The sequence below is a fragment of the Lampris incognitus genome, chromosome 2 (genome assembly GCF_029633865.1).
Source record: "Lampris incognitus isolate fLamInc1 chromosome 2, fLamInc1.hap2, whole genome shotgun sequence".
Classification (NCBI taxonomy): Eukaryota; Metazoa; Chordata; class Actinopteri; order Lampriformes; family Lampridae; genus Lampris; species Lampris incognitus.
Genome location: NC_079212.1, coordinates 147,534,541 through 147,548,476, shown reverse-complemented (window position 1 = coordinate 147,548,476; position 13,936 = coordinate 147,534,541). Strand labels below are relative to the sequence as shown.

Here is a 13,936-nt window from a genome sequence, read left to right as displayed (position 1 = left end):
CCTTGCACTAGCCCAACATCTGCACCCTCCCTCACCTCTCCACATCCCACCCTATCCCACCTCGCTCCCCTCTCCCCCGATGAGGTCCTCAACCTCATCACATCCAGTCGCCCCACCACATGCTCCCTTGACCCGGTCCCCTCCCCTCTTCTTCAGTCTATAGCACCTGAACTCCTTCCCTTTCTAACCCACCTCATCAACACCTCCCTCCAGGCAGGATGCTTTCCATCTGCCTTCAAGACTGCTAGAGTCACCCCCCTTCTCAAGAAACCATCACTTAACCCCTCTGACGTCAAAAACTACAGACCGGTTTCCCTTCTACCCTTTCTATCCAAAACTCTCAAACGTGGTGTCTTTAACCAACTTTCTTTGTACCTCCACCAGAACAACCTCCTGGACCCCAGCCAGTCTGGGTTCAAGGTGGGTCACTCAATAGAGACGGCCCTCCTTGCAATGACAGAATCGCTGCACTTTGCGAGAGCAAACTCTCTCTCCTCTGTCCTGATACTCCTGGACCTGTCATCTGTGTTGGACACAGTGAAGCACCAGATCCTCCTCTCTACCCTCGAGGGGCTGGGTGTCACAGTCTCTGCACTCTCAATGTTTGCATCCTACCAGACGGGTCGCTCCTACCAGGTGATATGGAGGTGATCTGTGTCGGAGCCTCGCAGACTGACTACAGATGTTCCACAAGGTTTGGTTCTGGGTCCTCTCCTGTTCTCCCTGTACACGACATCCCTGGGTTCTGTTATTCGCTCGCATGACTTCTCTTACCATTGTTATGCTGATGACACCCTGCTGATCTTGTCCTTTCCTCCCTCTGACACACAAGTAGAGACACATTGCTGCGTGCTTGACTGACATCTTGGAGTGGATGGCGACACACCACCTGAAGCTCAATCTGGACAAGACAAAGCTGATGTTCCTCCCGGGGAAAGGTTGCCCGCACTGAGACCTGGCCATCACCATTGACAACACTGTGGTGACGCCAACTGGGACTGCAAGGAATCTGGGTGTGATTCTGGACGACCAACTGTCGTTTGCTGCAAACGTTGCATCGGTTGCTCGCTCCTGCAGATTTCTCCTCTATAACATCAGGAGGATTCGCCCATTCCTCACCGACGAGATGGCACAGGTGCTCATCCAGGCTCTGGTCATCTCCCGGCTGGACTACGGCAACTCCCTCCTTGCTGGTGCCCCGGCGTCGGCCATCAGACCTTTGGAGCTTGTTCAGAAAGCTGCAGCTCGTCTGGTGTTCACCCGCCCTAAGTTCTCCCACACACCTCCCCTTCTCATGTCCCTACACTGGCTCCCAGTAGCAGCTCGCATCCACTTTAAGACTCTGGTGCTAGCCTACAGGGCAGTGAAAGGAACAGCTCCTTACTATCTCCAGGCCATGGTCAAGCCCTACACCCCCGCCTGACCACTTCGCTCTGCTGTCTCGGGACGCCTGGTTGCCTCGTCGCTCAGAGGCCCCTGCTGCCGATCGACCCGGTCACGGCTCTATTCTGTCCTGGCCCCACAGTGGTGGAATGAACTCCCCACTGATGTCAGGACAGCGGAGTCGCTGCTCATCTTTCGGCTCAGGTTGAAAACTCACCTCTTCAAGAACTACTACCCTGTTACTTGTTCTTAGCACTTATTGTATTCACTCATTAAAAAAAAAAATCTCTTTCTCGCGCTTTTACTTCAGCACTGGTTTTGTTCTTAGATGCTTGTTTAGATGCACTTATGACCTCTGATGACTAGTAGTTCTCCTGATCTCCTACGTCAAATGATGCACTTATTGTAAGTCGCTTTGGATAAAAGCGTCGGATAAATGACTGTAATGTAATGTAATGGTCACACCTGTATTTGCATATGAAACTGGTCGTTGGTTTGGGTCGTTATGTCACTGTATTGTTTATAAGGGTGGGGGTACCTGCAGTCAGTTGAGACTGAAGAGGTCACTTAGATGATGATGAAACATTTCTGTCAATAAACATTGTGTCCAGATGAATTGGTTCAACCGTCTTTGAGTTTACATGGAGGTGCAGGCTGAGGTTTTTTTTCCGAGACAAGTCTTTTTTGATGCTCATCCCTCATTTCTAAGTTTCCAAAGTTGGTTTACCCATTCCCGTATCTTTTCCCTCTAAAATATTGGTTGATATTTGAGGTACTGAATTCTCCAAACCTGTGGTACACTAAAGGGCTAAAAGTATGTGGACACCTGAATATCACCCCATAGGTGCTTGTTGAACATCTTATTCCAAAAGTTGGTCCCCCTGTGCTGCTATAACAGCCTCCACTCTTCTGCGGGGATTCGCTCCCATTCAGCCACAAGCACATTAGTGAGGTCAGCCACTGATGTTGGGGAGAAGGCCTGGCTCACAGCATTCCAATTCATCCCAAAGGTGTTGGATGGAGTTGAGGTCAGGGCTCTGTGCAGGCCAGTCAAGTTCTTCCACACAGACTCAGTAAACCATGTCTTTATTGACCTCACTTTGTGCACGGGGGCATTTTCATGCTGAAACAGGAAAGGTCCTTCCCCGAACCCTTGCCACGAAGGTGGTAGCACACAATTCTCTAGAATGCCATTGTATGCTGTAGCATTAAGATTTCCCTTCACTGGAACTAAGGGGTGGGCGTCATGGTGGCGCAGTGGTTAGCGCAGTCACCTCACAGCAAGAAGGTCCTGGGTTCGAGGCCCGGGGTAGTCCAACCCTTGGGGGTTGTCCTGTGTGGAGTTTACATGTTCTCCCCGTGTCTGTGTGGGTTTCCTCTGGGGGCTCCGGTTTCCTCCCACAGTCCAAAGACATGTAGGTCAGGTGAATCGGCCGTACTAAATTGTCCCTAAGTGTGAATGTGTGTGTGTGTGTGTGTGTGTCGGCCCTATGATGGACTGGCGGTCTGTCCAGGGTGTTGCCCTGCCTGCTGCTCAATGACTGCTGGGATAAGTTCCAGCATCCCGTGACCCCGGTCGGGATAAGTGGCTTGGATAATAGATGGATGGCACTAAGGGGACTAGCCCAAACTGGGGGTGGAATGATAGGAAAATTTCACATCATGATTATCCTGGCCAAAAATTATGAGTCACAATATTATCAAATAATCAGCAAAATATGCTTAAAACTTGAAATGGCACTAAAACATACTGGAATCACCTTGCCTTACGTTTTGTTGGGAAACAAATATTTTTATTGCATCACAGACAGGACATCCATCTTTGTTTTTGGTGAACATCCTTTTTAATGAAAAACTAACAAGGCAGGTAATCACAATGAGAGTTTAGAATCCATATTATTTCCACTTTTGAAAACACTCAGCTGGGGGCGCTTTGGAGGCGTAGTGTTTTTTTCAGCTGAGGCGGTTTGGTTGCTATGATGCGGAATATCTGTGGAAGTAATGGTTCATTTGACGATCACATATGACTAGACTCGCTGACCCTTGGCTAACGGGTTGAACCCTTTAGTTGACTGGTTAGCGCAGTCGCCCGTGGTGTGGGGACCCGGGTTCGCGTCCTGGCTGCAGCAGTTCCCAACTGCCCCCTGAATTTGCTACATTGGTGCCAGAAGTGGGACGGTGAGACCATGAGGCCATCGGAAGCACGTGTGCCCAGAGGCGTGAGGGAGCTGGTATACTGAAGCATGAGGACGTGCTTCCTGAAGGAGGGGTTAGTGTAATGGCCATATATGACTAGACTCACTGGCCTGTTGGCTAACGGGTCGGACCCTTTAGTTGACTGGTTAGCGCAGTTGCCCGGGACGCGAACCCTGGTCTCTTGCACCACAGGCAACTGCGCTAACTAGTCAACTAAAGGGTCCGACCCATTAGCCAACAGGCCAGTGAGTCTAGTCATACATGGCCGTTACACTAATTTCTGGTATTGTGGTAGTCTGGGGTCATCTGGTGCAGACTGGATACTCAGAGACCAGCAGCATTAATTTCTCCTCCATTGTTGTCATCGTTCAGCACTTGAACGTGTAGGATTTGATGGTTGGTGTTTGTGGTGTTTTTCCCGCCCCTCCTCCACTGTGATCGGATGGCTGGGTAGAAAGTGGCCATGACGAGCACAGCATTTTGCCTGAAGTTAAAAAATATTCAACTCTCGGCGACCAGAAACAAATGCCAAACGTGCAGCGCTCAGCGCAGAGTAGACACTCAGCACCTCGTCACGCTGCTGGCGTTTGTAACGTAGTGGAAATACGCAGTGCTCCTATTGCGAACAATTCAAAAAGCACGCTGGCCTCAGGAATAAAAAAAACGCTTCGGTGGACACTTGGTTAAATCAGTGAATCATTATAGGACTGTACATTAGCGAGCTGGACAGCTTTTCCAATTCACTCATGTGAGGATATTCACAATTGTCCCCATCTATGACTGTCCTGATAATGGAAATTCACCACGATCAGCTTTTCGTGACTGTTTGTCCTTTATTGTCCCATCCCTAGCCCAAACCATGGAAAACAGCCCCAGACCATTATTCCTCCTCCACCAGACTTTACTTTTGGCACTATTCATTCGGCAGTTAGCGTTCTCCTGGCATCCGCCAAATCCAGATTGGTCCTTCACACTGCTAGATAAGATAGTGTAGCGTGATTCATCACTCCAAAGAAGGTGTTTCTGCTGCTCCAGAGTCCAATGGCGGTGTGCTTTACACCACTTCGGCCGACGCTTGGCATTGTACATGGTGATCTTAGGCCTCTTAAACTCTTAGGGTCGTCCTCTGTGTGGAGTCTGCATGTTCTCCCCGTGTCTGTGTGGGTTTCCCCCAGGTGCTCTGGTTTGTTCCCGCAGTCCAAAGACCTGTAAGTCAGGTGAATCGGCCGTACTGAATTATCCCTAGGTGTGTGTGTGTGTGTCTGTGTGTGTGTGTGTCTGTGTGTGTGTGTGTGTGTGTATGTGTGTGTGTGTGTGTGTGTGTGTGTGTGTGCGCGCGCACGCGCCCTGTGGTGGCCTAGCAGCCTGTCCAGGGTGTCTCCTCACCTGCCGCCCAATGCCTGCTGGGATAGGCTGCAGCATCCCCGCGACCCTGAGAGCAGGATAAGCGGTTTGGATAATGGATGGATGGATGGACCTTAGGCTTGCATGTGGCTGCTTAGCCATGGAAACCCATTTCATGGAGCTCCTGACAAACAGTTCTTGTGCTGATGTTGCTTCCTAAGGTAGTCTGGAACTCGGTAGTGAGTGCCGCAACTGAGGACAGACGATTTTTATGTACAACACTTCAGCAGTCAGTGGTCCCATTCTGTGGTCTTGTGTGTTCAACCCCCTTCACGGCTGAGCTGTTGTTGCTCTGAGACATTTCCACTTCACAAAAGCAGACTTACACTTTACCAGAGTAGATCTAACAGGGCAGGAATTTGACCAACTGACTTGTTGGGAAGGTGGCATCCTATGACAGACATGTTGAAAGTCACTGACCTCTTCAGTATGACCCATTCTACTGCCACTGTCTGTCTATGGAGACTGCATGGCTGGGTGCTTGATTTTATGCACCGTAGCAATGGATGTGGCTGATGAAGTACCAGGTCAGAGCATTTTCTGTTCTGTGTCTGAATCTAGAACAACTCAGCTCTCAGACCAGGACCTCTTCCCATCATTGCTACATCCACCAAGCTCAGTAAATCAGGGTCCAGCCAATATTGTTTTCCACCACAAAGAGTCTTAACCAGGAATGCTGTGACATGGTGATGGTTCCGAGTAAAATCCCAGACACTCTTCTTCTCTTGTGTTGCTGCTGCAGATTGTATCTGATCAACTCCCCCGTGGTGAGGGCGGAGAACCTGCGCTTCAAAGAGGAAGGAGTCCGAGATGTGCTGAAGGACGTCTTCCTGCCCTGGTACAACGCATACCGCTTCCTGGTGCAGAATGTGCAGAGGCTCAGTAAGGTGCATGTTCAAGAACATGTGCACACACACACACAAACACACACACACACACAGGTGTACAACCTTTGGGGATTCCCTGAGCTGTTCCTGGTGGAGTGGTCACATGAGGTCATGTGACAAAACCAGTGTTTGGGTAAAACTACTCAAGTGGAACAAATACTGATGTGTGTTTACTCTACTTTCCATGTCTCTGCACTGTGTGTGTGTGTGTGTGTGTGTGTGTGTGTGTGTGTGTGTGTGTTTTAGGAGGACAACATTCAGTTCCTGTACAATGAGAACACCGTGAAACAAAGCGACAACATCATGGACAAGTGGATCCAGTCCTTCACCCAGTCCCTTATCCAGTTCTTCAAGGCAGAGATGGACGGTGAGACACAAAACCAAATTAGGGCCCAGACACACCAAACCGACCAGTGGTGACGAAGGCCGACTGTTGCATCGCCTCATGTCGCCTTTCGGCTGGGCCAAAAAGTAGCACTTGAACACACCGTAAAGACTAAAGCCCACGGCCAACTAGCATGTACGTTCTTTACTGATTCACTAAGCTGAACAGCCAATCAGAGTGATCTCTCCCGCCAACGGGCTCCGCCCATTCAACATGCTGAATTGGCCGAAAAGCTGCCGACAGGGGTCCGACAGGGGTCCGACTAGTGCCGACGGTGCGGGGCACACTGCAAAAACTAGGGTCACAGACGCTCACCGACGGCCTGACATTGGCCGACCGTCGGCCTGTTGTGTCAGGACCCTTACTGCTTAAACGATAAAAGGACTGCATGTATGTAGCGCTTTCTACCGACCACTCAAAGTGCTTTACAGTGTACTGTCATGGAAGTTTACCAGCAAACCCTCTGGGCTCAGAAACAATTACACAACAGCAATGATGATTGATGATAAAAAACACTCAAAAATAGTGTTATGCAATAGGAGAACATTCTCCCCCTCCACCATCCAGAGGAACACCAGTCGGACCTCATGGGCCCGTCCCTGTATTCTCACTGGAGAAAGGAGTCGTCGCCTTATATTCCAAAGAAACGCCCCCCCCCCCCGGTCTGAGCCTAACTCCACCCCCTGCATAAATTTGAAAAATGCTAAAAAGTGGGCGAGGGGCTGAGGAGGGGGGTGGGGGTGGGAGGGGCATGGATGTGTGAGGCAGGAGCATGGTCAGGAATCGCTGGGGAGATACACAAGAAGGGCCCGGCGCTTCGCCCCCACACACCGTTGTACCCAGTCCCCTCCATCGGCTGGCCTTTCAGCAAGGCGTCGGACACAGACGCCCCGACCACCGCAGCTTTCCAGTAGCGGAGAGAGGCAGTGCAGCCGCAGTGCAGCCCAGCCCAACTGACCCAGTTGTCCGGTGGTGTGTCTATATCTGTCACAAGCACAAGTCCGAACCATTGCCCCAAAATTGAAAATGATGAGGTAATATAACTTACTGTAAATTGAAAATGATGAGGTAATATAACTTACTGTAAATTGAAAATGATGAGGTACTATAACTTACTGTAAATTGAAAATGATGAGGTACTATAACTTACTGTAAATTGAAAATGATGAGGTACTATAACTTACTGTAAATTGAAAATGATGAGGTAATATAACTTACTGTAAATTGAAAATGATGAGGTACTATAACTTACTGTAAATTGAAAATGATGAGGTAATATAACTTACTGTAAATTGAAAATGATGAGGTACTATAACTTACTGTAAATTGAAAATGATGAGGTAATATAACTTACTGTAAATTGAAAATGATGAGGTACTATAACTTACTGTAAATTGAAAATGATGAGGTAATATAACTTACTGTAAATTGAAAATGATGAGGTAATATAACTTACTGTAAATTGAAAATGATGAGGTAATATAACTTACTGTAAATTGAAAATGATGAGGTAATATAACTTACTGTAAATTGGGAGAAATTCAGAAGGTTGGTAGAAAATGTAGTAAAGGCGCAAGGTTAGCGAGTAAACCCCTGTGAACGATGTGTTTTCATCAACATATATTTGAAAATGAGCGCGAATTCGCATACTCATACTCAAGGGCGGGGGCTGGGGGAGGTGGGTCGCCCAACATTGATGAGAGGGCGTTAACCCCCCACCCCCACCCCCACTACGTGTACAAGTCCCAGCCGGTCGACTCTACGTCAGCGTTGGCCTTGCAAGGTTCCGGGCAGGTTTAAAACAGTAGGTGGCATGTTGACATGTTGGCATGAACTTTAGAGGAGAATGGAAGATTACAGACTGGTCGGTAGTTATTAAGAGACCCTGGATGGAGGTGCGGTTTCTTAAGTAGAGGTTTAACCACAGCTGTCTTAAAACTGCTGGGACAGTCTAGAAGTCTACAAACTCACGGGCCGTGAATGGTGAGCAGCTAATAGACGGCTGCTTGTCAGTAAGTTTAGCAGTTGAGGAGGAAACACAAAATAATTCAGAGCTCTGAGAAAATAACAAACCAAATAAATTAAAACCAATGTTCATCTACCCAGGTAATGTGTTGTTTTCTGTAAATGGAGTGTGGTGAGATCTCAGCGCTTATCTGTAAAATGTGATGGTGAGATGTGAAGTGAATCAGTCCTCTTGACTGGTGAGATGCTGCTCTGCACACCCACTGTGCATCCATCAGGATGTGTCCAGTGAACAGTCTCTCTCTCACCAATCATCAGGTGCAAAACAAAACAAAACAAAAAACTACCTGCGTAATCAGGGAAACGTTTGTTTATTGTCTTTTAAATTAAAATATCACCAGATCTGCAATTTATCACTCAAAACTCCAAATTAATGAATTTACAGTACTGTCAAGATTACTATACAGTCACTCCTCTTAGCTGCTGCAAATTTAAAACTCTGGTGGGCACTAGCATACCACACCACCCAGCAACATGACTACCAGTTTCCTCCATTCCTTCTTATTGTGCTTTACTTTATTCAAGTTCAGTTTTACTCCACTTGGGTTTTTGTAAATTTCTTGTCAAGAAATTGCCTCAAGTGAAGGAGTTCAAGTACACTAAATGTACAAAAGTATTGGGACACCTAGCCATTACACCTACAGGAGCTTTTATGACATCCCATTCTAAATCCATAGGCATCAGTATGGAGTTGGTCCCCCCCCCTTTGCAGCTGTAACAGCTTTCACTCTTCTGAGAAGGCTTTCCACAAGATTTTGGAGTGTGTCTGTGAGAATTTTTGCCCATTCATCCAAAAGAGCATTTGTGAGGTCAGGCACTGATATTGGACGAGAAGACTTGGCTTGCAATCTCCATTCTGGTTCATCCCAAAGGTGTTTGATGGGGTTGGGGCCAGGGCTCTGTGTGGGCCAGTCAAGTTCTTCCACACCAGACTCACCAAACCATGTCTTAATGGACCTTGCTTTGTGCACTGGGGCACAGTCATGCAGGAACAGAAAAGGACCCTCCCCCAACTGGAAGCATAGAATTGTCCAAAATGTCTTGGTATGCTGAAGCATTAAGATTTCCCTTCACTGGAACTAAGGGGCCCAGCCCAGCCCCTGAAAAACAACCCCATACCATTATCCCTCCTCCACCAAACTTTACAGTTGGCACAATGCAGTCAGGCAGGTAACGTTCTCCTGGCATCTGCCAAACCCAGACTGGTCCATCAGACTGCCAGACAGAGAAGCGTGATTCGTCACTCCACAGAACACGTTTCCACTGCTCCAGAGTCCAGTGGCAGTGTGCTTTACACCACTCCATCCGACGCTTGGCATTGTGCTTGGTGATGTAAGGCTTGCATGCAGCTGCTCGGCCATGGAAACCCATTCCATAAAGCTTCTGGCTCACAGTTTTTGTGTTGATGTTAATGCCAGAGGAAGTTTGGAACTCTGCAGTTATTGAGTCAACAGAGTGTTGGCGACTTTTACGCACTATGCGCCTCAGCACTCGTTGACCCCGCTGTGTGACTTTATGTAGTCTGCCACATTGTGGCTGAGTCGCTGTTGTTCCTGAACGCTTCCACTTTTCATTAATACCACTTACAGTTGACCATGGAATATCTAGCAGGGAAGACATTTTGTGAACTGACTTATTGCAAAGGTGGCATCCAATGACAGTACCACGCTTGAATTCACTGAGTTTTTCAGAACGATCCATTCTTTCACAAATGTTTGTAAATGGAGACTGCATGGCTGGCTGCTGGATTTTATACACCTGTGGCGATGGGTCTGAATGAAACACCTGAATTTAATGATTAAGAGATGTGTCCCAGTACTTTTGTACAAATAGTGTGTCTCGGGGTCTTGTTTATGAGTGAGGGTAGAATGGAGCGGGAGATCGACAGTCAATCTTCGTTCCAACCCTCACCTATGGTCATGAGCTTTGGGTAGTGACCAAAAGGGTGAGATCGTGGATACAAGCGGCTGAAATGATTTTACTCTGTAAGGTGTCTTGGCTCAGCCCTAGAGGTAGGGTGAGGAGCTTGGACATCCGGAGGGAGCTCGGAGTAGAGTTGCTTCTCCTTCGCGTCGAAGTTGAGGTGGTTCGGGCATCTGATTAGGATGCTTCCTGGGCGCCTTCCTTTGGACGTTTACTGGGCACGTCCAACTGGGAGGAGACCCCGGGGTGCTCCCAGAACTTGCTGGAGGGACTACATGTCCAATCTGGCCTGGGATCCCCCAGGAGGAGCTGGAGGGCATTGCTGGGGAGAGGGACGTCTGGAGTGCCCTACTTAGCTTGCTGCCAGTGCGACTCGACTTCGGAGAAGTGGCTGATGATGAGATGAGAAATTGCCACATTGTAAAACACACAACTCAGAAAACAACAAAGTTAGATGACATGAGTTCTTACCAAGAGAACTTCTCACTGTAACAGAACACATTGACTCAGCTATGTTAGCTAGTACAGAATCGTAAATACTCAACATACACTCACCAGAGTATGGAATACACAATCATTAAATCCTTGGTAGAACTTGGTCCAGTTACTCCTTGTAACCCATTTTGGGATGGATTTTATTCTTGAAGAAGCTATAAACTAACTTTTTAACTTGAGTTTATACTCCACATGGTTCATTTCCTGTCTACTTTTGCTTGCTACCATTTTGCTGTCTCATTCTGCTCTCTCTCTAAGGGCCCAGACACACCAAACTGACTAGCCGCGACGAAGGCCGACTGTTGTATTGCCTCACATCGCCTGCCGTCTGAGCCAAAAAGTAGCATTTGAACACCCCGCAAAGACTACAGCCAACGGCCAACTATCATTTACGTTCTGCACTGACTCGCTAAGCTGAACAGCCAATCAGAGTGATCTCTCTCGCCAACGGGCTCCGCCGATTCAACATGCTGAATCGGCTGTAAAGCTGCCGACAGGGGTCCAACTAGTGCCGACGGTGCGAGATACACTGCAAAAACTATGGTCACAGATGTTCACTGACGGCCCAACATTGGCCGATGGCCGACCATCAGTGTAGTGGGTCAGGGCCCTAACCAGGAAACGCTGTTTTTGTTTTCTTTGCAGCGCCACCACCTCCTTCTGCTGGACTGAAATAGCTTTTGTAGATGAAGGCAAACCTGCAAATAAGTTCACCCTGGTTATGGGCTAGTTTGAGTGGGGTTGGTCTGTTTTGAATGATGTATTTGCAGCAAAATACAATATTTAGTTGATGCTTTAATAGTTTATGTTAGCTTATTCTAAACTCATACTTGTCTTGTTGTAGCATACCGGCTGTACACTGTGGTGCCGCGCCTTGTCAAGTTTGTGGACATGCTCACCAACTGGTACGTCAGGACCAACCGACGCCGGCTCAAGGTGAGAGAAAGCCCGTTGACGCTGGCGTAGTGTTAATGTGGTTGTACCAGAGAGACACGAGCCACGTGGGGACCAGGGCTGAAAGACTCACAGCAGATAGCGGTCTACACAGTTTTAATGCTGACATTTTGTGTACTTAAAATGAGATGTGAAACTTTTATTTGCAAAAAATGCCCCCATAGGAATGACTTGTGGAATGTGGGGAATGTCCTCGAGAGGAAAGGGCTGCTGATGTCACAGTTCAGTCCATCAAACCAGTTTAGACTGGTGTAACCACCTTGTTAACTGCTGATATACAGCATATATTTTCTTTTGGAAATGTTTTTTCTATTTATTAAAACTGGATGGTGGGCGTCCGGGTAGCACAGTGGTCTATTCCGTTGCCTACCAATATGGGGCTCGCCAGTTCGAATCCCCCTGTTACCTCCGGCTTGGTCGGGCGTCCCTACAGACACAACTGGCCGTGTCTGTGGGTGGGAAGCTGGATGTGGGTATGTGTCCTGGTCGCTGCACTACCGCCTCCTCTGGTTGGTCGGGGCACCTGTTCGGGGGAGGGGGACTGGGGGGAATAGTGGGAGGATGTGGTAGTCTGCAGCCCTCCCCGGATCAGCAGAGGGGGTGGAGCAGAGACCGGGACAGCTCGGAAGAGTGGGGTAATTAGCTGGATACGATTGGGAAGAAAAAGGGAAGGGGAACCCCCCCCCCCAAAAAAAACAAAAAAAACAAAAACTGGACGGTCTGGTTGTGGGATGTTAGTGGGAGGCAGTGTAAGAATACTTGACTCTGCAGCGATGCTGTCACTCCGTCAGGCCTTTATCTACCAGCTTGTATATTCTCAGGTTTCCACATATCTGTTCATACTGGCAGGAATGGTTTTGTTCCTTTGGTCCTTGGTCACATCCTTCACATGACTAAACTTTATTTTTGTTTTTTTATTTTTTTATTTTTTCCCCTCTCCCCTTTTTCTCCCCAATTATAACCGGCCACTATCCCCACTCTTCCAAGCCGTCCCGGTCATTGCTCCACCCCCTCTGCTTATCCGGGGAGGGCTGCAGACTACACATGCCTCCTCCCATACATGTGGGGGGGGGGGACTTAGCGCATGGGAGGATCACGCTATTCCCCCCAGCCCCCCCCCCCCCCCGAACAGGCGCCCCGACCGACCACAGGAGGAGCTGGTGCAATGACCAGGACACATACCCACATTTGGCTTCCCACCCGCAGACACGGCCAATTGTGTCTGTAGGGACGCCTGACCAATCCGGAGGTAATGCGGGGGTTCGAACCGGCGATCCCCATGTTGTTAGGCAATAGACCACTATGATACCCGGACGCCCGTGATTAAACTTTCTTGGTTATCATTTAAAATGTGATGTTGAGGGGTTTGATGAAAGGTTTAGTGTGGGTGTAAATAAGTGTGTTATTGAGCTGGGTGGTGGAGTGTTATTACAGAACATGGTGTCTGGGTGGTGGAGTGTTATTACAGAACATGGTGTCTGGGTGGTGGAGTGTTATTACAGAACATGGTGTCTGGGTGGTGGAGTGTTATTACAGAACATGGTGTCTTGGTGGTGGAGTGTTATTACAGAACATGGTGTCTGGGTGGTGGAGTGTTATTACAGAACATGGTGTCTGGGTGGTGGAGTGTTATTACAGAACATGGTGTCTTGGTGGTGGAGTGTTATTACAGAACATGGTGTCTGGGTGGTGGAGTGTTATTACAGAACATGGTGTCTGGGTGGTGGAGTGTTATTACAGAACATGGTGTCTGGGTGGTGGAGTGTTATTACAGAACATGGTGTCTGGGTGGTGGAGTGTTATTACAGAACATGATGTCTGGGTGGTGGGGTGTTATTACAGAACATGGTGTCTGGGTGGTGGAGTGTTATTACAGAACATGGTGTCTGGGTGGTGGAGTGTTATTACAGAACATGGTGTCTTGGTGGTGGAGTGTTATTACAGAACATGGTGTCTGGGTGGTGGAGTGTTATTACAGAACATGGTGTCTGGGTGGTGGAGTGTTATTACAGAACATGGTGTCTGGGTGGTGGAGTGTTATTACAGAACATGGTGTCTGGGTGGTGGAGTGTTATTACAGAACATGATGTCTGGGTGGTGGAGTGTTATTACAGAACATGGTGTCTGGGTGGTGGAGTGTTATTACAGAACATGGTGTCTGGGTGGTGGAGTGTTATTACAGAACATGGTGTCTGGGTGGTGGAGTGTTATTACAGAACATGGTGTCTTGGTGGTGGAGTGTTATTACAGAACATGGTGTCTGGGTGGTGGAGTGTTATTACAG

At 48.3% G+C, this 13,936-nt stretch overlaps 1 protein-coding gene across 2 annotated transcripts in view; it reads left to right on the top strand.

Moving 5' to 3' along the window:
- iars1 (isoleucyl-tRNA synthetase 1) overlaps positions 1-13,936 on the top strand; it is a 159,953-nt gene that overhangs the window by 93,165 nt on the left and 52,852 nt on the right. For both annotated transcript variants that reach the window (XM_056273008.1, XM_056273007.1), the window contains exons 19-21: positions 5,726-5,870; positions 6,117-6,237; positions 11,543-11,634. In XM_056273008.1, coding sequence (XP_056128983.1) covers positions 5,726-5,870; positions 6,117-6,237; positions 11,543-11,634 — 358 coding nt within the window. The remainder of the gene's footprint in view (positions 1-5,725; positions 5,871-6,116; positions 6,238-11,542; positions 11,635-13,936) is intronic.